This window comes from Pristiophorus japonicus, chromosome 28 (genome assembly GCF_044704955.1).
Source record: "Pristiophorus japonicus isolate sPriJap1 chromosome 28, sPriJap1.hap1, whole genome shotgun sequence".
In the NCBI taxonomy this organism is placed as follows: domain Eukaryota; kingdom Metazoa; phylum Chordata; class Chondrichthyes; family Pristiophoridae; genus Pristiophorus; species Pristiophorus japonicus.
In genome coordinates, this window is record NC_092004.1 from 14,006,227 (window position 1) to 14,033,971 (window position 27,745).

The 27,745-nt window shown below is 47.3% G+C and overlaps 1 protein-coding gene across 4 annotated transcripts; it reads right to left on the reverse strand.

The window, feature by feature from the left end:
* Nucleotides 1–12,220: 12,220 nt before the first annotated feature.
* LOC139239598 (zinc finger protein 229-like) lies at nt 12,221–25,204 on the reverse strand. 4 transcript variants are annotated; one of them, XM_070868382.1, is made up of 4 exons: nt 25,176–25,204; nt 21,325–21,379; nt 21,112–21,200; nt 12,221–13,360 (listed from the first exon to the last, which is right to left on the reverse strand). In XM_070868382.1, exon 4 carries the CDS (start codon nt 13,251–13,253, stop codon nt 12,384–12,386), a length of 870 nt encoding a protein of 289 aa, XP_070724483.1. In that variant the 5' UTR covers nt 13,254–13,360; nt 21,112–21,200; nt 21,325–21,379; nt 25,176–25,204; the 3' UTR covers nt 12,221–12,383. The 4 variants fall into 4 exon arrangements, with proteins under 4 accessions (XP_070724483.1, XP_070724482.1, XP_070724485.1 ...); XM_070868381.1 differs by having other exon boundaries at nt 21,325–21,444; nt 25,176–25,200; XM_070868384.1 differs by lacking the exon at nt 21,325–21,379 and having other exon boundaries at nt 25,176–25,199.
* Between the last annotated feature and the right edge of the window lie 2,541 nt (nt 25,205–27,745).

Below are 27,745 nucleotides of genomic sequence, written 5' to 3' on the forward strand. Positions count from 1 at the left end.
AAAGAATCAGGACCTGCAGAACTTTTATCAGGATCACGAAGGGGAAGTAAAGGAAATTCTATTAAGGGCTAGAGTGACTTGACTGGAAGGGAAGGCAGATGGACAGCCCCCAACGGTGGCACCACATATTACTCGTGAAGTATTACTTCCCCACCACGCTAAAGATTTGGGAGTTATGGTGCGCCAGGCTATAGACTAGGCTGACCCTACCAACCAGGATGTGAAAATTGTAAAACATGGCCGAACAGTCCAATTCCACGGGGACCCCGAGAAGATCTTAACAACTCTGCAGCATCATACTGGCTCTGACATACCTGACTATGTGGATCCTCATGTGTGGGCAGAGGACCCCTCCCAAGTGGGTTATACTCCCATTGATCCGATTGACATGACAGTGCAGGGCAGTGTGGACTGGCCCTCTATCCGACAGTACCCGCTGAAATCACAGGCAATACCGAGTATCCACCGAGCTTTGGAGGCTAGCCGAGTCGAACCAAAATATTAACCGTCATCTACAATAGCATTCAATCCGCTGTCAACATCAACCTCCAGCAGGATATTGTTGTGTACACCTCTCACTCCGTAGCTGCCCTCCTGGGCCAACTGCAGACTCAACACCTTACCATGTCCAGGCAAAGCAGATATGAGATCTACTTACTAAACAAGCTGACCTTTTGGCACTGTACTGCCATTAATCCGGCCTGTTTTCTTACTGAGCCACCCCAAGATGAGGAAGAACCCAGTCATGATTGTTTATCTTTAATTCAAGAGGCCTCATCAGTCAGGGAAGATTTAGTTGATGTACCAATTGAAGATCCAGACTGTATTATGTATGTTGTCGGAAGTTCTTCTATTAATCCAGAAGGTACACGTATCTCAGGATACGCCATAGTAAACCAGGAGAATCAGGTCTTGGAATCTGCCGCCTTTGAAACCGCCTATTCTGCCCAACAAGCTGAACTATTCGCCCTCACCCGAGCCTGTATCTTGGCCAAAGACCTCAAAGTCAATATCTATACCGACTCTAGGTTTGCCTTTGTGGTAGCCCATGATTTCGGACAATTATGGAAAAATAGGGGATTCTAAACCTCACAGGGGAATGAGATATCCCATAAGCAACTAGTATCTGATTTGTTGCAAGCCCTCATGCTCCCCAAGCACATTGCCATTGTTAAATGTACCGCCCACACCACCGGAAAATCCTCGGTTGATATAGAGAACCACTGGGCTGACGAAAGAGGCCAAACAGGCCTCTCGTGACCAACAGATGGTCGTGCCCAAAATGATGAGTCAGACTAAAAATCCTGCGAAGGATAAGTTAGCCTCGGAAAAACCAATGCCAACCATCCAAGATGTTATTAAAGCACAGGAGGCCACTCCTGAAAAAAAAAACTGTTGTGGAAAAATTATGGATGTACTTATGACAATGTTTCTAAACTCTGGATCACTCCCGCGGAACAGACTTGCATGTCTGACGAGTTGGCTCTATGGGTTATCGAATGTATGCATTTTGCTACTCATTGTGGAGCAAGGACCACGAGTGACACACTTTTGGCTACTTGGTGGCACCCTAGACTCCAGATGCTCACCCAGAACATCAGTAGTCGTTGCCTGGTTTGCCAGCAATATAATCCAGGGAAGGAAGTCCCCTGTGATTTGGGTAAAATGCCCCGACCCGAAGGTCCCTTTGAGACATTTCAGTTGGACTACATTGAGTTGCAAAAAGTTCAGTGTTACAAATATGTGTTAGTAATAGTAGATGTGTTTAACAGATGGATTGAAGCCTACCCTACCCTGGACAATAAGGCTCAAACTGTTGTTAAGGTGTTAATGAGGGAAATTGTTCCTAGAAATGGTATCTCAGCTCGACTGATGACCATCTATGTTCTTTCTCTGACTCAGGCTCTGCGACTAGTTCACAACCAGGTTCGAGAGGCTCACCTCAACCTTCCAGTTTTACCCGAATCGTCCCTCGTGGTACCTGGGAAGTATGTCCTGATTAAGAAAAGGATTCAGAAGGGATTAGAGCCACGATGGGAGGGGCCTTTTCAGGTGTTACTCACTCCCACCACTGCAGCCAAGTTTGAGGGGGAAAGTGCCTGGGTTCACCTGCACCACTGCAAGCTCACCACCCTCTAACGAACCTATTTTACTGGTTATTCTAATTCCTGTTTCTGTTCCAGATTTCCTCTTCTCCACAGCTGAACAAGATCATTGGCATCCTAATTGGAACATGGGTCCCGAGGAGACCAGTTTGAACTTCTACCCTTAGTGATAGACAACCAGCTACACCGACGGTGACCTGAGAAGAGAGACGAGAAAACCGAACTCTTTTAATCAGCAAAATATCCTAAGGGTTATCATGGAATGATAAAAGGGGGGGAATGAGAATGCATACTGAACATGGATATTAAATGTATACAGACATTAAAGTCGAGAAGTTGAGATCGTGGGAATTATATATGGACAGTATAACCTAACAAAGAATTCATGGTGGAATAGCCATGAAAATCTCAGACTCGAGACTGCAAAATGTTACAATACTAACACAGCTTGAAATAAACCCCACATCTTGCAAAAAACCTCAAGGTCTAATGTTATTAACCTTAAACGTTAACAGAAGGTCTTTGTTTAAAATCAGACCATACTTAGGTCGGATTATCAGTGGACAAAGGGAAAGAGGGATTAAAGAGGCTAGGCTGAACTAGGATGTCACTCTAGCCCTATCTTGTTATCTTTTACCGAAAATGTATAACCGTCGTTCCTTTAGAATGTAACGTCACTTTGTCCGTAGGAAGTGATTGCGATCTATCAGAGTTGCATTCCTTCTGTCTGATAAGGTCCCCGATCGGGATTTGCTTTTTAAATAAAAGCTTGCTTTGTTTAAAGCACAATCGGTATTCGATTCAGTGATTTCACTGAACCAGATTGAGGCAAAATAAACCTGAAATCAACAGGATCAGGCCTCCGTGTGGGGAACATCTGGGCAACACTGATCACATTATACCGTCCTGATAGGCCGGGAGAACCAAAGGGACTGAGAACTTGTGACATGGACCGCATTTCAGGGCAAACTTCTCCAAACTGGCAGAGGACTTGTAACAAGTAAATTGGCCAACCCTCCTCGGTGGTGATGTGACCGATGTTGAATATAAATGGAAAGGTTGTAAGAACAAGTTTAAAAATGTGGTAAACAAACGTAGTCAAAATTAAAAGACAGAAATATGGTAAGAAAAGCCAAGGTGGCCGACTGGCTCTGTACAAAGATGTAAACAGAAAGATTTACAGAAATTAAATAAATTTAACACTTAAATAAATAAGGTGAATACAAGGAACAACGAATGAAAACAAAGGCTGCTATTCAATCAGGAAAAAGTCTCTGGGAATAAAAGGATTGTAGACAACTGGCCGACATGGGCAGAGCTTTTTCAGTTATGTGGAGAGTCCGAGAACTATCAAAGTTTGTATTGAGCCACTGAAGGGTGTTCAAGGACAGGTTACACAGGACTCACTGAGTATGGCGGGAATATTAGTGAGTACTTTGCATCAGTCTTCACCCTTTAACATCATGCTCAAATGTTAGAGTTTACCAACAATACTTTTAACAGTAACATTAACATAGATTAGCATATTGTTTTAGAAAACATTCAGAACTTAAAAAGAGATAGAGCAGCCGGACTGGAGGATATCGATCCAAGGGTCCTCCGGGAGATGGGACATGTGCTGTGTGAGGGTCCTCCGGGAGATGGGACATATGCTGTGTGAGGGTCATCATGGAGATGGGACATGTGCTGTGTGAGCCCCTCCGGGAGATGGGACATGTGCTGTGTTAGGGTCCTCCGGGAGATGGGACATGTGCTGTGTGAGCCCCTCCGGGAGATAGCACATGTGCTGGGTGAGGGTCCTCCGGGAAATGGGACATGTGCTGTGTGAGGGTCCTCCGGGAGATGGGACATGTGCTATGTGAGGGTCCTCCAGGAGATGGGACATGTGCTGTGTGAGCCCCTCCGGGAGATGAGACATGTGCTGTGTGAGGGTCCTCCGGGAGATGGGACATGTGCTGTGTGAGGGTCCTCTGGGAGATGGGACATGTGCTGTGTGAGCCCCTCCGGGAGATGGGACATGTGCTGTGTGAGCCCCTCCGGGAGATGGTACATGTGGTGTGTGAGGGCCCTCCGGGAGATGGGTCATGTGCTGTGTGAGCCCCTCCGGGAGATGGGACATGTGCTGTGCGAGCCCCTCCGGGAGATGGGACATGTGCTGTGTGAGGGTCCGACGGGAGATGGGACATGTGCTGTGTGAGGGCCCTCCGGGAGATGGGACATGTGCTGTTTGAGCCCCTCTGGGAGATTGGACATGTGCTGGGTGAGGGTCCTCCGGGAGATGGGACATGTGCTGTGTGAGGGTCCTCCGGGAGATGGGACATGTGCTGTGTGAGCCCCTCCGGGAGATGGGACATGTGCTGTGTGAGGGTCATCCGGGAGATGGGACATGTGCTGTGTGAGGGTCCTCTGGACGATGGGACATGTGCTGTGTGAGGGTCCTCCGGGAGATGGGACATGTGCTGTGTGAGGGTCCTCCGGGCGATGGGACATTTGCTGTGTGAGGGTCCTCCGGTAGATGGGAAATGTGCTGTGTGAGGGTCCTCCGGGAGATGGGTCATGTGGTGTGTGAGGGTCCTCCGGGAGATGGGTCATGTGCTGTGTGAGGGTCCTCCGGTAGATGGGAAATTGCTGTGTGAGGGTCCTCCGGGAGATGGGACATTTGCTGTGTGAGGGTCCTCCGGTAGATGGGAAATGTGCTGTGTGAGGGTCCTCCGGGAGATGGGACATGTGCTGTGTGAGGGTCCTCCGGGAGATTGGTCATGTGCTGTGTGAGGGTCCTCCGGGAGATGTGTCATGTGCTGTGTGAGGGTCCTCCGGTAGATGGGAAATGTGCTGTGTGAGCCCTTCCGGGAGATGGGACATGTGCTGTGTGCGGGTCCTCTGGTCGATGGGACTTGTGTTGTGCGAGACCCTCCGAGAAATGGGACATGAGCTGTGTGAGTGTCCTCCGGGAGATGGGACATGTGCTGTGTGAGGGTCCTCCGGGAGGTGGGACATGTGCTGTGTGAGCCACTCCGGGAGATGGGACATGTGCTGTGTGAGGGTCCTCTGGACGATGGGACATGTGCTGTGTGAGGGTCCTCTGGACGATGGGACATGTGCTGTGTGAGTGTCCTCTGGACGATTGGACATGTGCTGTGTGAGGGTCCTCCGGGAGATGGGACATGTGCTGTGTGAGGGTCCTCCGGGAGATGGGACATGTGCTGTGTGAGGGTCCTCTGAGCGATGGGACATGTGCTGTGTGAGGGTCCTCCGGGAGATGGGACATGTGCTGTGTGAGGGTCCTCTGGACGATGGGACATGTGCTGTGTGAGGGTCCTCCGGGAGATGGGACATGTGCTGTGTGAGCCACTCCGGGAGATGGGACATGTGCTGTGTGAGGGTCCTCTGGACGATGGGACATGTGCTGTGTGAGGGTCCTCTGGACGATGGGACATTTGCTGTGAGAGGGTCCTCCGGGAGATGGGTCATGTGCTGTGTGAGGGTCCTACGGTAGATGGGAAATGTGCTGTGTGAGGGTCCTCCGGGAGATGGGTCATGTGCTGTGTGAGGGTCCTCCGGTAGATGGGAAATGTGCTGTGTGAGGGTCCTCCGGGAGATGGGACATGTGCTGTGTGAGGGTCCTCCGGGAGATTGGTCATGTGCTGTGTGAGGGTCCTCCGGGAGATGGGTCATGTGCTGTGTGAGGGTCCTCCGGTAGATGGGAAATGTGCTGTGTGAGCCCTTCCGGGAGATGGGACATGTGCTGTGTGCGGGTCCTCTGGTCGATGGGACTTGTGTTGTGCGAGACCCTCCGAGAAATGGGACATGAGCTGTGTGAGTGTCCTCCGGGAGATGGGACATGTGCTGTGTGAGCCCCTCCGGGAGGTGGGACATGTGCCGTGTGACGGTCCTCCGGGAGATGGGACATGTGCTGTGTGAGGGTCCTCCGGGAGATGGGACATGTGCTGTGTGAGCCACTCCGGGAGATGGGACATGTGCTGTGTGAGGGTCCTCTGGACGATGGGACATGTGCTGTGTGAGGGTCCTCCGGGAGATGGGACATGTGCTGTATGAGGGTCCTCTGAGCGATGGGACATGTGCTGTGTGAGGGTCCTCCGGGAGATGGGACATGTGCTGTGTGAGGGTCCTCTGGACGATGGGACATGTGCTGTGTGAGGGTCCTCCGGGAGATGGGACATGTGCTGTGTGAGCCACTCCGGGAGATGGGACATGTGCTGTGTGAGGGTCCTCTGGACGATGGGACATGTGCTGTGTGAGGGTCCTCTGGACGATGGGACATGTGCTGTGTGAGGGTCCTCCGGGAGATGGGACATGTGCTGTGTGAGGGTCCTCTGAGCGATGGGACATGTGCTGTGTGAGGGTCCTCCGGGAGATGGGACATGTGCTGTGTGAGGGTCCTCTGGGCGATGGGACATGTGCTGTGTGAGGGTCCTCCGGGAGATGGGACATGTGCTGTGTGAGGGTCCTCTGGGCGATGGGACATGTGCTGTGTGAGGGTCCTCCGGGAGATGGGACATGTGCTGTATGAGGGTCCTCTGAGCGATGGGACATGTGCTGTGTGAGGGTCCTCCGGGAGATGGGACATGTGCTGTGTGAGGGTCCTCTGGACGATGGGACATGTGCTGTGTGAGGGTCCTCCGGGAGATGGGACATGTGCTGTGTGAGCCACTCCGGGAGATGGGACATGTGCTGTGTGAGGGTCCTCTGGACGATGGGACATGTGCTGTGTGAGGGTCCTCTGGACGATGGGACATGTGCTGTGTGAGGGTCCTCTGGACGATGGGACATGTGCTGTGTGAGGGTCCTCCGGGAGATGGGACATGTGCTGTATGAGGGTCCTCCGGGAGATGGGACATGTGCTGTGTGAGGGTCCTCTGAGCGATGGGACATGTGCTGTGTGAGGGTCCTCCGGGAGATGGGACATGTGCTGTGTGAGGGTCCTCTGGGCGATGGGACATGTGCTGTGTGAGGGTCCTCCGGGAGATGGGACATGTGCTGTGTGAGTGTCCTCTGGGCGATGGGACTTGTGTTGTGTTAGCACCTGGCATGTATGTTTAATAGCTCACTCTGAAATAGTTCCTACAGATTGGAAGGATGCTAATGAAGTACCCATTTTAATAAAAATGTGACAAGGCATACCCGGGTAACCAGAGGCCCATCAGATTAATATCAGTAATAGGTAAGATGATTGAAAGAATCATAAGGGATGCAATATATGAATACTTGGATAGGGAGGGACATATTAGGGACACCATAACCCATTATAAAGAGTTCATGTCTCACAACTCTAATTATATTTCTTGAAGAAGTTACAAAGTTGATGGATGAGGGAAGCCCAGTAGACATTGTCTACTTAGATTTCCAAAAACCTTTTGACAAGGTACCACACAAGAGGCTTCTCTATAAGATCGGAGCCTCTGGTACTGATATTATATTGAGCTGGATACAGAACTGGCTGGCAGGATGTAGGTAAAGAGCAGTTATAGCTGGATTTGGATCTGTTTGGAGATCGGTCACCAGTGGTGTCCAGCAGGGATCAATGTTGGGGCCATTGCTTTTCACTATTTTTATTAATGATCTTGGGGTTGGGGCACAATTTGAAATGATACCAAGATCTGTGCGAGTGCTCGAACTGTAGAAGAGGCTCATCTGATTCAGGCAAATCTTGAAGTGTTGGGAGACTGGCCTCATGACTGGAAAATGATGTATAACTGAGATAAGTTCAGTGTTATGTATGTGGGCAGGGCAAATGCTCAACATTCATACACCATCCAGGGAAAGGCATTAAAGATGGTGGAGATAGAAAGAGATTTAGACATTCTAGTGAATACATCCTTAAAGGTACACGAGCAATGCAGTGCAGCGACAGTTAGAGCAAATAGGGTGTTGGGGTGTATCTATAGGACAATTGAGTATAAGACGAGGAGTACTGTTTTGTCCTTATACAAGACCTTAGTCAGGCCACACTTGGAATACTGTGTCCAGTTTTGGTCTCCTCACATGGTGGGTGATATTGAGGTTCTGGAAAGGGTCACTAGACTAATTCCAAGTCTAAAGCTTCTTAATTACCAAGATAGGTTAAAAGAGTTGGGACTCTTTAGCTTCGAGCAGTGTAGACTTAGGGTGATGTGATTGCGGTTTATAAGATAATGAAGTGAAAGAGAGTGTTCCAGCTGACCGTTTATTACAATTAAATAGGTTAGGCAGCACCAGTGGACACAAATTTCAGTTGTATAAGGATAGATCTCGGTTAGACATCAGGAGGTGGTTCTTTTCCCAGAGAACAGTAGACCTCTGGAACAAGCTGCCCTCTCATGTGGTGGATGCAGACTCACTGAATTCCTTCAAGTAAAAGCTGGATTTGTTTCTGGCTGCGACGGAGATTAACACTTACAGAAGGTAGGTACTGCAGGGAGTTTAATGGCCAGAGTGATCTTCTGGACGAGTTTCCATCGCTTAGATGGGTTGGAGAGGAATTTCCCAGATTTTATTTTCCAAAATTGTCCTAAGTTTGTTTTTAATCTGTATTTTAGCCTCTCCCAGGAGATCACATGGACTCGGGTGGAATGGAGTGTATACGCTGTGATATATCGCAATTGTGTGGGACAGGCTTGATGGACCAGATGGATTTTACCTGTCCGTCATTTATCGTATGTATTAAAACGTTTCCTCTACACTGTCCTGTCGAACACTACCAGAGCAGGTACAGCACGGCTTAGATACAGAGTAAAGCTCCCTCTACACTATCTCATCAAACAATCCCAGAGCAGGTACAGCACGGCTTAGATACAGAATAAATCTCAGGCTCTGAATTAGATCCCACAGGCCCCGTGCTGACAGGCCCAGGGGAGCGGAGTCACTGGCGGCCAACTTGCACAGGGCGGGATCAGGGCCCATGTGTGGCCATCTTGGTTCAGGAACAGAGAGTGGGCGGGGCTTCAGTGTCGCTGTTCCCAACTGTGTCCCAGTGCCCGGGAGATGGAGCATCCTGGACAACACATTTTTCATCATCATCGAATCAGAGACTGGTTACAACATGGAAGGAGGACATTTGGCCCGTCGAGCTCATGCCGGATATCTGCAAGAGCTTCTACTAATCCCACTCTATCTACTCTGTCCAGACCCCTCATGATTTTTTACACCTCTGTCAAATCTCCTCTCAATCTTCTCTGTTCTGAGAACAACCCCAACTTCTCCAGACTATCCACGTAACTGAAGTCCCTCATTCCTGGAATCATTCTCGTAAAACTTTTCTGCACTCTCAAAAGGCCTTTGCATACTTACTAAAATGCGGAAGCCAGAATTGCTCCAACTCAGTCAACAAGCTCCCCACTGGAGTGGAACTAAACTAGAGAACCAGTGACACCCTGTTCGACCTTCGTCGTCTCCAGGCCAGGTCCAAGACCACCCCAATCTCTGTCGTTGAGCTACCGTACGCAGACAATACCTGCGTCTGTGAACATACAGAGGCTGAACATCAAGTCACAGTCAACGTAGGCGTACTGAGGCGTACCAAAGCATGGGCCTTACACTAAACATTTAAGTCCGAGGTCCTCCACCAGCCTGTCCTCGCCAAATAGCACTCCCTCCACTCACCCCCCACCCCGCAGTCATCAAAATCCATGGCACGGCCCTGGACAACATAGACCATTTCCCATACCTCGGGAACTTCTTATCAACAAGACCAGACATTGACGACAAGATTCAACACCGCCTCCAGTGCAGCCTTCGGCCGCTTGAGGAAAAGAGTGTTTGAAGACCACGCCCTCAAATCTACAACTAAGCTCATGGTCTACAGGGCTGTAGTAATACCCACCCTCAGAGACATGGACTATGTACAGTAGACACCTCAAATTGCTGGAGAAATAAAACCAACGAGGTCTCCGCAAGATCCGACAAATTCCCTGGAAGGACAGATGCACCAACGTTGGCATCGTCGGCCAGGCCAACATCCCCAACATTGAAGCACGGACCACATTTGATCAGCTCCGCTGCACAGGCCACATTGTTCGCATGCCAGACACGAGATTCCCAAAGCAAGCACTCTACTCAGAACTTCTTCACAGCAAACGAGCCAAAGGTGGGCAGAGGAAACGTTACAGGGACACCCTCAAAGCCTCCCTGATAAAGTACAACATCCCCACTGACACCTGGGAGTCCCTGGCTAAAGACCGCCCTCAGCGGAGAAAGTGCATCCGGGAGGGCGCTGAGCACCTCGAGTCTCATCGCCGAGAGCATGCAGAAATCAACCGCAGGCATCAGAAAGAACATGCGGCAAACCTGTCCCACCCACCCCTTCCCTCAACGACTATCTGTCCCACCTGTGACAGGGACTGTGGCTTCGTATTGGACTGTTCAGCCACCTAAGGACTCATTTTTAGAGTGGAAGCAAGTCTTCCTCGATCCGAGGGACTGCCTATGATGATGATGAACCAGAATTGGACACAATACTCAAGTTGAGGCCGAACCAGAGTTTTACGTGGGTTGATCATAATATCCACACTTCTGTACTCTATACCTCTATTCATGAAAAATACAACCACTTTCTCAACCTGTGCTGCCACCTTCAGTGATTGGTGAACATATACTCCTGGGTCTCTCTGTTCACGCACCCCTTTACAATTGTACCCTTTACTTTATATTTCCTCTCTTTCTTCCTACCAAAATGTGTCACTTTTAAACTTTTCAACGTTAAGTTTGATCTGCCACATGTCTGCCCATTCCACCAGCCTGTCTATGTCTTTCTGAAGTCTATCACCATTCTCCTCACTGTTCACTGTATTTCCAAGTTTTGTGTGAGCTGTAGATTTGGAAATTGTGCCCTGTACATCCAAGTCTAGGTCATTAACATAGATTAAAAAAAACAGTGGCCCCAATACCGACCTCTGGGGAACAGCACTTCCTCCAGTCTGAAAAACAACCGTTCACCACTACTCTGTGTGTGTCACTTAGCCACTTTCATATCCATGCTGCCACCGTCCCCATTATTCCAGGGGCTTCGATTTTGCTGGTATTGGTAACACGCCTGGGATCACTAAACACAAAACCCAGTCTGTTAATCACTTTCAGCTACTGGACTTAGCATGTACCCCACAGCATCTCTTCTACCCTCAATATGTGAATAGAGCATCATGCCTGCAAACCTGCTTTAAGTTTATATCCACTCAGCAAATCTATTTAAGAAAAGCCTGTAGGCCAGTGACACACTGTTAAGGTGCAAGTGTGCTGCTGGTTTGCTCGGCATTTTGCCTGTAATGGACTCCGTATTTTGGTCTCCGTATTTAAGGAAGGATATATCTGCATTGGAGGCAGTTCAGAGAAGGTTCACTCGGTTGATTCCGGAGATGAGGGGATTTACTTTTGAAGATAGCTTGAGTAAGTTGGGCCTAAACACATTGGAGTTCAGAAGAATCGAGAGATGATTTTATCAAAACATAAGATAATGAGGGAGCTCGATAGGTGGATGCAGTGAGGATATTTCCACCAATACGAGAAACTAAAACTAGAGGACATAGTCTTAGAATAAGGGGCCATCCAATTAAATTGAGATGAGGAATTTCTTCTCTGAAGGTTGTAAATTTATGAATTCTCTGCCCAGGAGAGCTGTGGAGGCTGGGTCTTTGAATATATTAAGGCAGAAATAGAAAGATTTTTGAGCGATAAGGGAGTAAATGGTTATGGGGAGTGGGCAAGGAAGTGGAACTGAGTCCATGATCAGATCAGCCATGATCTTATTGAATGGCGGAGCAGGCCCGAGGGGCCAAATGGCCTACTCCGGCTCCTATTTCTTATGGTCTAACTGAACATTTCTCCCAGTGTAACCTTGTCTGTAATGAAATATGCGTCTTTTAATAAGCCTCAGGTCCTTGCTCATGTTTGCTGCAGATTCCGGAGTTGATTCCGGAGATGAGGGGTTGACTTATGACAATAGGTTGAGCCTATACACATTGGAGTTCAGGAGAATGAGGTGATCTTAGTGTGGCCCTGAAGGACTGTGTCCAGGCTGAAGTTCTGTTCCCCCTGTAAGATCCTCCCCACAGATTGTCCTTTCTCAGCTCTAGCCAGGTGATGCTAAACCCTCAGGTGGGAAAGACAAAAATCCACAGCAATGTGTTGAAAGCAAAACTAATTTATGTATCCATATGCCAAATATTAAACCCCTTTCCAGTTACAGGTGTTATTACCATCAGCGTTACAGGAGTTATAAACCCCAACTATCAGAATGAAGACAATGCAGTCCAGGATGTGATTACCAGCAGAATCAAACCACTGCGGTCACTTGTGAACTCGCTGGTGTCTCAGCAGGTTGCCTGACAGAGAGAATCCCTTCCCGCACTCAGAGCAGGTGAACGGCTTCTCTCCAGTGTGAACTCGCTGGTGTGTCAGCAGGTTGGATGACAGAGAGAATCCCTTCCCACACTCAGAGCAGGTGAACGGCCTCTCCCCAGTGTGAACTCGCTGATGTCTCAGCAGTTGGGATGATGCAGTGAATCCCTTCCCACAGTCAGAGCAGGTAAACGGCCTCTCCCCAGTGTGAACTCGCTGGTGTTTCAGCAGGTGGGATGATGAAGTGAATCCCTTCCCACAGTCCGAGCAGGTGAACGGCCTCTCCCCATTGTGAACTCGCTGGTGTGTCAGCAGGTGGGATGATGTAGTGAATCCCTTCCCACAGTCAGAGCAGGTGAACGGCCTCTCCCCAGTGTGAACTCGCTGGTGTGTCAGCAGGTGGGATGATGTAGTGAATCCCTTCCCACAGTCAGAGCAGGTGAACGGCCTCTCCCCAGTGTGAACTCGCTGGTGTGTCAGCAGGTGGGATGATGTAGTGAATCCCTTCCCACAATCGGAGCAGGTGAATGGTCTCTCCCCAGTGTGAACTCGCTGGTGTGTCAGCAGGTCGGATGACTGAATGAATCCCTTCCCACAGTCGGAGCAGGTGAACGGCCTCTCCCCAGTGTGAACTTGCCGATGTGTTTCCAGCTGGGATGGGTAGTTGAATTGTTTCCCACAATCCCCACATTTACACGGTTTCTCCCCAGTGTGACTGCGCTTGTGTCTCTCCAGTTTGGACGATCGGCTGAAGCCTTGTCCACACACAGAGCACGTGTACCGTTTCTCCCCACTGTGAACGGTGCCTTCTGCTTCCATGGTCAAAAGCTGATGATATTCCAGTCCCGATGTACCGAGTGACTGTCAGATCTTGAGGTGATGTATGGTTTGAGTTTCCAGTCTACAAATCCTCCCCTTTTAACACCCTGTAAAGTGAATTTCAAACAGGAAAAGTGAGTGAGAGAGAACCCACAAAAACACAAAGGCAGATTGTGAAATTGAGCTTAATGAGTCTGGTCATTGGTGGGGTCGGCACTAGAAACAAGTGACCATGAAAGCTGCCGGATTGTCGTAAAAACACATCTGGGTCACTGCTGTCCTTCAGGGAAGGGAACCCACCTCCCTCGACAGGCCCACATCGGAAATTGTTGGTCCAACTGGGCCCCAGAAGTACTGGGGGTGAAACCCAACAGCTTCTCCCCCTCTCCATCCAGCTCAAACTGATGTAACAAACAGACCCACACAAGAGGCCAGTGAGTGACTTCCACATCCAGCGCCCACCTGATACACAGAGCGGCTGGAATTGCTGGGCCTGCTGTATAAATGCAAGTTGTTGTTTTCCTGGTGTAGGGGAGGTGCTGCCCCCGGGGGTTGCTGGTGCCGGGCCCAGCGGCTCTGAATCACGGCCCAAGAGCCGCACTCGGTGTTGCCCGGGGACTGAGAGCCACACTCGGTGTTGCCCGGGGACTGAGAGCCGCACTCGGTGTTGCCCGGGGCCTGAGAGCCGCACTCGGTGTTGCCCGGGGCCTGAGAGCCGCACTCGGTGTTGCCCGGGGCCTGAGAGCCGCACTCGGTGTTGCCCGGGGCCCGAGAGCCGCACTCGGTGTTGCCCGGGGACTGAGAGCCGCACTCGGTGTTGCCCGGGGCCGGAGAGTCGCACTCGGTGTTGCCCGGGGACTGAGAGCCACACTCGGTGTTGCCCGGGGACTGAGAGCCACACTCGGTGTTGCCCGGGGACTGAGAGCCACACTCGGCGTTGCCCGGGGACTGAGAGCCGCACTCGGCGTTGCCCGGGGACTGAGAGCCACACTCGGTGTTGCCCGGGGACTGAGAGCCACACTCGGTGGTGCCCGGTGACTGAGAGCCACACTCGGTTAAAAAGGAGGCAGACAAAAAGCAGGAAACTATAGACCAGTTCGCCTAACATCTGTGGTTGGGAAAATGTTGAAGAGTTCATTCTTAAAGAAGCAGTAGCACAACATTTGGAAAAGCATAATTCGGTCAGGCAGTCAGCATGGATTGATGAAGGGGAAGTTAAGTTTGACAAATTTGCTGGAATTCTTTGAGCATGTAATGAACAGGGTGGATAAAGTGGGTGTGGTGTATTTCAACTCCCAGAAGGCATTTGACAAGGTGCCACATAAAAGGTTACTGCACAAGATAAAAGTTCACGGGGTTGATGTTAATATATTAGCATGGATAGAGGATTGGCTAACTAACAGAAAACAGAGAGTTGGGGTAAATGGCTCATTCTTGGGTTGGCAATCAGTAACTAGTGGGGTGCCACAGGGATCAGTGCTGGGACCCCAACTATTTACAATCTATATTAACGACTTGGAAGAAGGGACAGACTGTAACGTAGCCAAGTTTGCTGGCGATATAAAGATGGGAGGAAAAGCAATGTGTGAGGAGGACACACATAATCTGTAAAAGGACACAGATAGACTAAGTGAGTGGGCAAAAATTTGTCAGATGGAGTATAATGTTGGAAAGTGTGAGGTCATGCACTATGGCAGAAAAAAAATCAAAGAGCAAGTTATTATTTAAATGGAGAAAGCTTGCAAAGTGCTGCAGTACAGCAGGACCTGGGGGTACTTGTGCATGAAACACAAAAGATTAGTATGCAGGTACAGTAAATGATCAGGAAGGCCAACTGAATCTTGGCCTTTATTACAAAGGGATTGGAGTATAAAAGCAGGGAGGTCTTGCTACAGTTATACAAGTTATTGTTGAGGCCACACCTGGAATACTGCATGCAGTTTTGGTTTCTATATTTATGAAAGGATATACTTGCTTTGGAGGAAGTTGAGAGAAGGTTCACTCGGTTGATTCCGGAGCTGAGGGGTTGACTTATGAGAAAAGGTTGAGGAGGTTGGGCCTCTACTCATTGAATTCAGAAGAATGAATGAGAGGTGAGTTATCGAAATGTATAAGATTATGAGGGTCTTGACAAGGTGGCAGCAGAGAGGATGTTTCCACTGATAGGGGACACTAGAACTAGGGAGCATAATCTTAGAATAAGGGGCCCTCCTTTTAAAACTGAGAGGAGGAGGAATTTCTTCTCTGAGGGTTGTAAATCTGTGGAATTCGCTGCCTCAGAGAGCTGTGGAAGCTGGGACATTGAATATATTTAAGACAGAGATAGACAGTGTCTTAACCGATAAGGGAATATGGGGTTATGGGGTGCGGGCAGGGAAGTGGACCTGAGTCCATGATCAGATCAGCCATGATCGTAATAAATGGTGGAGCAGGCTCGAGGGGCCGTATGGCCGACTCCTGCTCCTATTTCTTATCTTCTTATTTTCTTATATAGTGGGTGCCTGGTATGGGAGTGTGGATTTGAATCTGTATCTGTCCATCTCTGGTATGTGGATGAGGGTTTTACTCTGTATGTTAGTTTCTGATACGAGAGCGTAGGTTTTATCCTGTACCTGTCAATTTCTGGTAATTGCCTGTGGGTTTCATTCTGTATCAAAAAGGGCCACATTACAACATAATTCTAAAAGGACAAAGGGTGTTAAAAAATCAAGCCTGAAGGCTCTGCGTCTCAAAGCGAGAAGCATTTGTAATAAGGTGGACGAATTAACTGCACAGATAGCTATTAACATAAGAACATAAGAATTAGGAACAGGAGAAGGCCATCTCGTCCCTCGAGCCTACTCCGCCATTCAATAAGATCATGGCCGATCTGGCCGTGGACTCAGCTCCACTTACCCTCCCTCTCCCCGTAACCCTAAGTTCCCTTATTGGTTAAAAATCTATCTATCTGTGACTTGAATACATTCAATGAGCTAGCCTCAACTGCTTCCTTGGGCAGAGAATTCCACAGATTCACAACCCTCTGGGAGAAGAAATTCCTTCTCAACTCAGTTTTAAATTGGCTCCCCCGTATGTTGAGGCTGGGCCCCCAAGTTCTAGCCACCCCTACCAGTGGAAACAACCTCCCTGCCTCTATCTTGTCTATCCCTCTCATGATTTTAAATGTTTCTATAAGATCACCCCTCATCCTTCTGAACTCCAACGAGTAAAGACCCAGTCTACTCAATCTATCATCATAAGGTAAGCCCCTCATCTCCGGAATCAGCCTAGTGAATCGTCTCTGCACCCCCTCCAAAGCCAGTATATCCTTCCTTAAGTAAGGTGACCAAAACTGCACGCAGTACTCCAGGTGTGGTCTCACCAATACCCTATACAGTTGCAGCAGGATCTTCCTGCTTTTGTACTCCATCCCTCTCGCAATGAAGACCAACATTCCATTCGCCTTCCTGATTACCTGCTGCACCTGCAAACTAACCTTTTGGGATTCATGCACAAGGACCCCCAGGTCCCTTTGCACCTCAGCATGTTGTAATTTCGCCCCATTCAAATAATATTCCATTTTACTGTTTTTTCTCCCCCCAAGGTGGATGACCTCACACTTTCCGATATTGTATTCCATCTGCCAAACCTTCGCCCATTTGCTTAACCTATCCAATCCAACAGATATGATGTAATTGGGATTACTGAGACATGGCTCCAGGGTAACCAAGGCTGGGAACATAACATCCAGGGAAATTCAATATTCAGGAAGGATAGCCAGAAAGGAAAAGGAGGTGGGGTAGTGTTAATGGTTAAAGAGGAGGTTAATGCAATAGTAAGGAAGGACATTAGCTGGGATGATGTGGAAACTATATGGGTAGAGCTGCGAAACACCAAAGGACAGAAAACGTTAGTTGGGGTTGTGTACAGACCAACAAACAGTAGTAGGGAGGTTGGGGATTGCATCAAACAGGAAATTAGGGATGTGTGCAATAAGGGTACAGCAGTTATCATGGGTGACCTTAACCTAGAAATTGATTAGGCTAACCAAACTTGTAGCAATATTGTGGAGGAGGATTTCCTGGAGTGTATAAGGGATGGTTTTCTTGTCCAATATGTCGAGGAACCAACTGGAGAGCAGGCCATCCTAGACTGGGTCTTGTGTAACGACAGAGGATTAATTAGCAATCCAGTCGTGCGTGGCCCCTTGGGGAAAAGTGACCATAATATGGTAGAATTCTACATTAAGCTGGATAGCGACACAGTTAACTCTGAGACTAGGGTCCTGAACTTAAAGGAAACTTCGATGGTATGAGACGTGATTTGGCTAGGATAAACTGGCGAATGATACTTAAAAGTTTGCCGGTGGATACATTTAAAGATCACATGGATGAATTACAACTATGGTACATCCCTGTCTGGCGTAAAAATAAAAGAGGAAAGGTAGCTCAATCGTGGCTAACAAGGGAAATTAGGGACAGTGTTAAATCCAAGGAAGAGGCATATAAATTGGCCAGAAAAAGCAGCAAACATGAGGACTGGGAGAAATTTAGAATTCAGCAGAGGAGGACTAAGGGTCTAATTAGGAGGGGGAAAATAGAATACGAGAGTAAGCTTGCAGGGAACATAAAAAACTGACTGCAAAAGCTTCTGTCGATATGTGAAGAGAAAAAGATTAGTGAAGTCTAATGTTGGCCCATTGCAGTCAGAATCAGGTGAATTTATAATGGGGAACAAGGAAATGGCAGACCGAGGGTCTCGTGGGAAGGAGGAACTGAGGGAAATCCTTATTAGTCAGGAAATGGTTGCAGGGAAACTGATGGGACTGAAGTCCAATAAATTCCCAGGGTCTGATAGTCTGCATCCCAGAGTAGTTAAAGAAGTGGCCCTCGAAATAGTAGATGCATTGGTGGTCATTTTCCGGAATTCCATGGACTCTGGATCAGTACCTATGGATTGGAGGGTAGCTAATGTAACCCCACTTTTTAAAAAAGGAGGGAGAGAGAAAACAGGGAATTATAGACCGGTTAGCCTGACATTGGTGGTGGGGAAAATGCTGGAATCAATTATTAAAGATGTAATAGCAGAGCATTTGGAAAGCAGTGACAGGATCGGTCCAAGTCAGCATGGATTTATGAAAGGGAAATCGTGCTTGACAAATCTTCTCGAGGTTTTTGGTAGAGTGGATAAGGGAGAACCAGTGGATGTGGTGTATTTAGAATTTCAAAAGGCTTTTGACAAGGTCCCACACAAGAATTTATCGTGCAAAATTAAAGCACATAGTTTTGGAGTAATGTATTGACGTGGAGGCAGAACTGGTTGGCAGACAGGAAGCAAAGAGTGGGAATAAACGGGTCCTTCTCAGAATGGCAGGCAGTGACTAGTAGGATGCCGCAAGGTTTAGTGCTGGGATCTCAGTTATTTGCAATATACATCAATGATTTAAAGGAAGGAATTGAGTGTAATATCTCCAAGTTTGCAGATGACACTAAGCTGGGTGGCAGTGTGAGCTGTGAGGAAGATGCTAAGAGGCTGAAGGATGAATTGGACAGGTTAGGTGAATGGGCAATTGCATGGCAGATGCAGTATAGTGTGGATAAATGTGAGGTTATCCACTTTGGTGGCAAAAACAGGAAGGCAGATTATTATCTGAATGGTGACAGATTAGTAAAATGGGAGGTGCAGAGAGACCTGGGTGTCATGGTACATCAAGTCACTGAAGGTAGGCATGCAGGTACGGCAGGCAGCAAAGAAAGCAAATGGCATGCTAGCCTTCATAGCGAGAGGATTTGAGTATAGGAGCAGGGAGGTCTTACTGCAATTGTACAGGGCCTTGGTGAGACCACACCTTGAGTATTGTGTGCAGTTTTGGTCTCTTAATCTGAGCAAGGACGTGCTTGCTATTGAGAGAGTGCAGCGAAGGTTCACCAGACTGATTCCCGGGATGGCAGGACTGACATATGAAGAAAGATTGGATCGGCTAGGCTTATACTCACTGAAATTTAGAAGAATGAGAGGGGATTTCATAGAAACATGTAAAATTAAGACAGGACTGGACAGGTTAGATGCAGGAAGAATATTCCCAATGTTGGGGAAGTACAGAACCTGGGGTCACAATCTAAGGATAAGGGATAAGCCATAACAGACTGCTATGAGGAGAAACCTTTTCACCCAGAGAGTGGAAACCTGTGCAGTACACTACCACAGAAAGTTGTGGAGTCCAGTTTGTTGGATATATTCAAGAGGGAGTTAGATGTGGTCTTTACGGCTAAGGGGATCAGGGGGTATGGAGAGAAAGCGGGAGTGGGGTACTGAAATTGCATGATCAGCCATGATCATATTGAATGGCAGTGCAGGCTCGAAGGGCGAAATGGCTTGCTCCTGCACCTATTTTCTATGTATCTTTCCATTCCTGGTGTGTGAGTGTGTGTTCTGTGCTGTATCTGTCCATCTCTGTTATGTGAATGTGAGCTCTACTCCATATTCGGCATTCTCCAGTATGTTAGTATTGTTTTACTATCTTCCCCCAATTCCTGATAGTTAGAAAATAAAACGAATACTCTGTCAATTTGTGATATGGAGGGGAGTGTTTATGCTTAATCTGTCGGTCTCTGGTCAATGAGTCTGAGTTTCACTCTGTATCTTTCTATCTCTGCTATGTGAGTGTGGGCCTTTCTCTGTATCACTCCATTTCTGTTTTGGGAGTCTGGGTTTTATGCTGCACCTGTCAAGTTCTGATATGTGATTGTGGGCCTTACTCTATACCTGCCTGTTTCTGCTTAATTGTGAGTGGGCTTTCCTTTGTACCTGTCAGTTTCTGGAATGAAAGAGAGATCTTTACCCTGTACCTGTCAATTCCTGGTTCGTGAGTATGGGCATGTCACTGTATCTGTCAATTTATGTTATGGGAATATGGATTTTAAAATGTCAGCCTCTGATATGTGAGTGTGGATTTTATACTGTATCTCTCAGTCTCTGATATGCAAGTGTGTGTATTTTTCTGTAACTGTCGGGTTTTGTTGTATGTTGAGGTTTAATCTGTCCATCTCAGTTTCTGCTATGGTAGTCTGTACCTATTTGTTCCTGTTACTTGATTGTGTGTTTTAGACTGCACCTGTCAGTTCCTGCTATGTGAGTGTGGAATGTACTCTGTATTTGCCAGTCTCTGGTATGTGAACGTGAGAATCAATTTTACTTTTTATCTGTATTTCTCTGATATGTGAGTGAAGATTTTGCCTTCTATGTGTCATTTTTCTGATATGTGGGTGTGGGTTTTACTCTGCCCTTATCAGTTTCTGCGATTCAAGTAACAATTTTACTTACAGCCTTTCAGTTTTCCGATCTGTGCACATGGGATTTACACTTTACCGATCACTCTCTGGTATGCAAGTGGGGATTTTATTCTGTTACTGTCACTTTCATATATGTGGGTGTGTGTTGTGTACTGTATCTGTCGGTCTGTGGTACGGGAATGTGGGTTTTATTCTGCACCTGTCATCTTCTGGTATGTTCGGGGGGTTAAATACAGAATCCGACAGATTCTGAAACATGAATATGGCTTTTGCTCTGTACCCATCAGCTTCTGATATACGAGTGTGGTTTATACGTTCTATTTGACATTTTTTTCTGATAGATGATTGTCTTTTATTCTCTACCTGCCAGTTTCTGGCAAGTGAGTGTGGGTGTTTAATGTACCTGTCAGTGTGATCTGTTTCAATGGTGAAACAGCATCTGATTCTACTGCTCCATGTGGCTGTAAGATTCACAATGTAACTCTGCCACTTCAGATCACTGTGGGACTGACAGGTTCTGCTGTCTGTGACAATAGGATTGAGGCCAGTTCTGTGTCTCTGCGCTCTGTGAGTGATAATCTACTTACTGTTTGTGAGAAGGAGCTGCCTGCACTGTTCCTTGTGTTCCAGGTGGAGGAAAGCTCACATTTATTCTGGCTGGTTCAAGAATTTTGATCTGAGAATAATACGAGAACATTATTAGTTCTGAGATATGGATGCGGGGAGAATATGATGTATCTGAGGGAGTGACAATGTAGCTCTCAATCATCAGCAACACGGTTCTGAAGAACTCAACTCACCAAAACAACATGACCCGTCTTTAAAATATCTTCTCCCACACTCCTCTCCTGGTGCCTGCAATAGATGCACTTTGTGAAACTCCTCACATCCTCACTGTCAGGCTGTGTTTCCACTGCTCACTGCCCAAGAACAACAGACATTGGAACTGAATCAGGAACATTCACTACTGATTTGGAGAAAGAAAGCAGCAATGATTTGAAAGAGAGAGGTGGTTTACTTTCTCTGTTACCTTACACTGTCCACACACAGCCCGAGAATGGGCTCTCACTTCCCCCACTCACATCATGTTCCACAACTAGTTCCTGCTCCATTCTGCCTCTTACACACAGCCGCTGAGGAAACTAAACCAGGAACGTTCACTACTGGTTTGGAGAGAGAAAGCAGCAGATTGTAAATAGGTGATTCTGACCATTCTATCTCCCTTACCCTGGACACACACTGTCCACACACAGCCCGAGAATGGCCTTTCCCTTCCCTGACTCACACCACACACTGAGACTGGTTCTTGCTCCACTCTGCCTCTTACACACAGCCCCCGACTCCCCCTGAACTTCCCCCCCGGACTCAATGCCGATCTCTGAGCCCATCTTCGGACACGCTCCCAAAGCACTGCGCTGCTGTAAGGAGGCTGCTGCTCACTGCCTTACCCCGGGTCACAGTGTCTCCATTCCTGGCTGTTTTAGAAACGTGGAAACATAGAAAATAGGTGAAGGAGTAGGCCATTCGGCCCTTCGAGCCTGCACCGCCATTCAATAAGATCATGGCTGATCATTCATTCAGTACCCCTTTCCTGCTTTCTCTCCATACCCTTTGATCCCTTTCGCTGTAAGGGCCATATCTAACTCCCTCTTGAATATATTCAATGAACTGGCATCAACAACTCTCTGTGGCAGGGAATTCCACAGGTTAACAACTCTCTGAGTGAAGAAGTTTCTCCTCATCTCAGTCCTAAACGGCCTGCCCCTTATCCTAAGACTGTGTCCCCTGGTTCTGGACTTCCCCAACATTGTGAACATTCTTCCTGCATCTAGCCTGTCTAGTCCAGTCAGAATCTTATATGTTTCTATGAGATCCCCTCTCATCCTTCTAAACTCCAGTGATTAAAGGCCCAGTTGATCCAGTCTCTCCTCATATGACAGCCCAGCCATCCCTGGAATCAGCCTGGTGAACCTTCACTGCTCTCCCTCAATAGCCAGAACGTCCTTCCTCAGATTAAGAGACCAAAACAGAACACAATATTCCAGGTGGGGCCTCACCAAGGCCCTGTACAACCATCTTCTTCCGCTCACTGAGTGAATGGCGGTTACAGGCAGTGCTGGGGGAGGGGAGGGCACATGCTCTCTTCTGCTCACTTGAAATTGACACAGGGGGCGAGGCTGAACCGCGCATGCGCAGCTCTCTGCAATAATTCAATCTGTAAAAATCAAAGTGCACTTTTCCCAATTTACTTTTATCAGAATCTGAGCAAAGGAACTGGGCCTGGGGGGAAAGGACAGAGAATGATTAAAGCTGGGAGCCTTGTCCCTTGGAGATGCCAAATTTGGGATAATTCTGTGCAGAGTGTTGCTCTCCATGAGCCCGTCTTCACAAAGCAATCGTGCAGAAACATCAGAGGGACGAGGGAGTGGGAGTGTTTGCTGAGACCGTGCAGAAGTTAGTATCTGACAGAAACAGTCCAAGATCAGTTTAATTAGAGTAAAACACTCGGTCACTGAGAGTAATACCGAAGTGGATAATCATGGTGCTTTCATGAGGCAGGAACCTAATACAATCACTATTCATAATGAACTAGTAGTCGGTAAAATAAAGGGACTAAAAGCAGACAAGTCACCTTGCCCTGATGGCTTACATCCTCGGCTCTTAAGAGAAGTGCCTGCAGAGCATGTGGACACATTGGTTGTAATCTACCAAAATTTCCTGGATTCTGGGGCAGTCCCAGCAGATTGGAAAACCACAAATGTAACATCTCTATTTAAAAAAAGAGGCAGACAAAGAGCAGGAAACTATAGACCAGTTAGCCTAACATCTGTCATTGGGAAAGTGCTGGAGACCATTATTAAGGAAGCAGTAGTGGGACATTTGGAAAAGCAGGATTCAATCAAGCAGAGTCAGCATGGCTTTATGAAAGGGAAATCATGTTTGACAAGTTTGCTGGAGTTCTTTGTGGATGCAATGAGTAGGATGGATAAGGCGGAACCAGTGGATGTGGTGTTTTTGTATTTCCATAAGGCATTTGATAAGGTGTCATATAAGAGGTTACTGCACAACATAAAAGCTCACTGGGTTGGGGGCAGTATATTAGCATGGATAGAGGATAGGCTAACTAACAGAAAACAGAGAGTCGGGATAAATGGGTCTTTTTACGGTTGGCAAATGGTGATTAGTGGGGTGCCGCAGGTATCGGTGCTGGGTCCTCAACTATTTACAATCTATATTAATGACTTGGAAGAAGGGACCGAGTGTAATATTGCCAAGTTTGCAAATGGTACAAAGGTGGGTGAGAAAGCAAATTGAGGACACAAACAATCTGCAAAGGGATATAGACAGGCTAAATGAGTGGGCAAAAATTTGTCAGATGGAGTAAAACGTGGGAAAATGTGAGATTATATACTTCGGCAGAAATAATAGAAAAGCAAATTATAATTTAAATGGAGAAAAATTGCAAAGTGTTACAGGACAGAGAGACCTGAGGGTGTTTGTGCATAAAACACTAAAAGTTAGTATGCAGGTACAGCAAGTAATCAGGAAGGCAAATGGAATGTTGGCCTTTATTTTAAGGGGGATAGAGTATAAAAGCAGAGAAGTCCTACTACAACTGTACAGGGTATTGGTGAGACCACACCTGGAATACTGCATGCACTTTTGGTCTGTATATTTAAGGAAGGATATACTTGCATTGGAGGCTGTTCAGAGGTTGATTCCGGCGATGAGGGGGTTGTCTGATGAGGATATGTTGAGAAGGTTGGGCTGATACACTTTGGAGTTCAAAAGAATGAGAGGTGATCTTCTCGAAACATATGATAACAAGGGGACTCGACAAGGTGGATCCAGAGAGGATATTGCCACTCATCGAGTAAACTAAAACTCACATAATCTCAGAATAAGGGGTCACCCATTTAAAACTGAAATGAGAAATGTCTTCGTTCAGAGGGTAAATCTATGGAATTCTCTGCCCCAGAGAGCTGTGGAGGCTGGGTCATTGAATATATTTAAGGCAGAGATAGACAGATTTTTCAGCGATAAGGGAGAAAGGGTTATGGGGAGCGGGCAGAGAAGTGGACCTGAGTTCATGATCAGATCACATGATCTTATTGAATGGCAGAGCAGGATCCAAGGGCCAAATGATCCACTCCTGCTCCTATTTCTTATGTTATTATGTTCTTATGAGATAATAACCCTGGGACTGTACATGGGGACTCTAACCCTGAGACTGTTCCTGGTGATTCTAACCCTGGGAGTGAACAGCTCTGGGGCTTGCCTGTTACAATCGTCCAGGACGTAACCAGAAGCTTCGCACTGAGCAGCGCCTTTAGGAATTGGTGAGAAATCTGAGGTGTGAAGAACGAGATTAACTAAGTTGTTACTTTACCAAGATGGCCGCGCATGCGCTTTGTTGCTCACTGAACCTAGATGGCGGAGAACTGAGCCTACCTTCCTCTACAAAGATGGCCGCTGTTACTCTGGGCCTGTGACCGGGAGAAAGGCTCGAGGCTGCAGTCGCCGATATTCCGGTTATTATTCCGGGGTTCTGGCCGGCACCAGTTGTTTATGAAGCCTCCCTGGCTACCCGCTGGTCCATTACTCACCTCCCCCCCGCGTCCTGTGAGCTCTTTTGCGGAGCAGTACTCACCATGTCTTATCCGCCATTACACGCACCGCGCATGCTCCAAATACAGCCAGGTCCTGCGCATGCGTACCGGGCCCCTGTAGTCTGGGTTCGGCACGTCCTCCGTCGCGGGGAATGCTGGGTAAATAGCAAAGACCACGTGAGAGAATGGAGCAGGATTTACTGGGCTCCCATTGGGCACTGAACCATGTTCATTCTGGCACTTCGCCTTTGTTTCTGCTGCTCTGAATAACCCTGTACCTGAGCTGGAGATTAATGTTCTGTCTCAGTATTGTTTCAAACATCGTCTGTCCAATATGTGATTTCTCCATATTGAGAGACAAATTAATGTTTCCTTCCCTTCCATTTTGGGCCTTTTCTTTCTCTAGATTGTTTCACTTCTCACCCAGTTTATCGTTTACCACATCAAATCCCAAACTTGTTTCGTTTCAGTATACGGCTTGTGGGTGTCTCAGACTGAACCGGCGTGTCTCACTTTACACTCATTTGAAATTCTTTTAAACCACCGCTTGAAAGAACTATCTTGCGTAAGGCTGTAAATCTGTTATTTTATGGATTGTTTAACAATTTTTGAAAGCGGTTAATAGATCTCCACACATACTGCTTGTGATCAACTTTGAAATGTTGAAATCTTTGTAATTGTCTTTGCTAATTTTGATGAGTTAGTTGATTACAATTACTTGTTGCAAACTTGTTGCAGTATTTTTTGCATCAAAATAATTGTTTAAACACTTCCTTTATCAGTTCTTTAGCTTCCCCACTAAGCTCTGTTTCCTATTGTGGGGGATCTAGAACTAGGTGGCACAGTCTGAGCATAAGGGGTCACCCATTTAAAACGGAAATGAGCAGGAATTTCTTCTCTCTGAGGGTCGTGAATCTTTGAAATTCTCTGCCGCAGAGAGCAATGGAGGCTGGATCATTGAATATATTTAAGTTGCAGATAGACTGTTTTTTGAAAGATAGGGGAGTCAAGGGTTATGGGGAGAGGGCAGGGTAGTAGAATTGAGGCCAAGATCATATCAGCCATGATCTTATTGAATGGTGGCGTGGACTCAAGGAGCTTGATGGCCTACTTCTGCAGCTTTTTCTTATGTTCTTAGCCTTGGTTAGGTGCTGGGTTTAGATGTAGGTTTAGGGGTTAGGTGTGTGGTTTGTGGTTAATTGTTAGGATTAGGATTAGTGATTGGGATAGTCAATAGGATATTCGGCTTAGGATTTAGTGATTAACTTAGAAAGCACTATTGGCAATATAAGTATCACTGGATGTGCCCTTTTCCATTTCATGTTTTTAACCTCACAGAGCTGAGTCACAAAACAGCCTCACAATGTATTCATTCTAGCAACCTTCTTTCCTGTGCAAGCCTCATTTCCACCTTTCTTTCGCATCTCTACATTTCTCACAGAAACATAAATTAGTGAGATTAGATTTGGGGATTTTGGGACAATAACAGATGGATACAGTTGTTGTGCTGGTTACATCTAATCATCAGCCTGCCTGAAAAGGGCTTCTGACAATAATCTGTCACCTGGCCCCACCAGTCACCGTATGATTCCACCATGATGTTTTCATTCATTACCCACCTTTCACCCTAACTAGAGCTGTTTTCACCGGCATGGCCATTCCCCATACTGAGGCTCTCTAATTCCCAAACAGAGCAAAAACAACTGCATGGACTGGTTAGTCCAAATGGTCCATTTCTGTGCCGTATATCCTATGTAATGTTGTCGTCTCAGTGCAAGTGGTCCCTGGATTTGATGTCACAGTGTAAGTAATCCCTCAATTTGGTGTCACGGTGTAATTCATCCTGGATTTGATGTCTCATTGTAACTGGTCCCTCAGTGTAAGGATTCGCTGGCTTTGATGCATCAGTGCAAGTCGTCCTTGGATTTGATGCCTCAATGTAAGTGGTCCCCGGATTTGGAGTCACAATGTATGTGGTCCCTGGATTTGGTGTCACAATGTAAGCGGTCCCTGGATAAGGTGTCAATGGCACCTCGTCACTGGGACTGAGGGAAAACCCACAGCCCAGCATCGCATTCAGCACAGAATGATCCCACTCAAATCTATTCCCATGCCCGCATTAATTCAACAGAAACAGTTCCGTGCCTACAAGGAACTGCAGCCCCACGTCTAACTTCAGTGAAACACACCATACAAAACATTTTAAAGGAAAGAGATACCCCATCATAGTTCAACAGAGACATGTAATGGGCAGTAAATCCCCCTCACTTATACACCATCTTCAGCCCTACTCTCAAACCCCTCACCCCAACTCCACAATCCCCCCATTTCTCTCACACCATCACACCAATTCCTCTTTCAACCCTACTTTCCAAACCCCTCACCCAAATCCTCTTTTACCCCTACAATTTCATTTTTAACATCACTTACACAAGTCATCCACACTGGAGGTAAATCTGCGGAGCTGCTGTGTGATGGTGAGGTGATCACTGGACAATAAAGTGCAGAGTCTGGTGGGTGGTTGTTCATTACCCTCGGTGAGATTTAATCCCCTTTCACACTGAATACTGCGGACAGATGGTCACCTTGGTAACGGAATGGTCATTGTGAC

What these genes read in the sequence shown, in the direction of transcription:
- LOC139239598 (XM_070868382.1), bottom strand. Translation starts at nt 13,253, where the DNA reads ATGGAAGCAGAAGGCACCGTTCACAGTGGGGAGAAACGGTACACGTGC.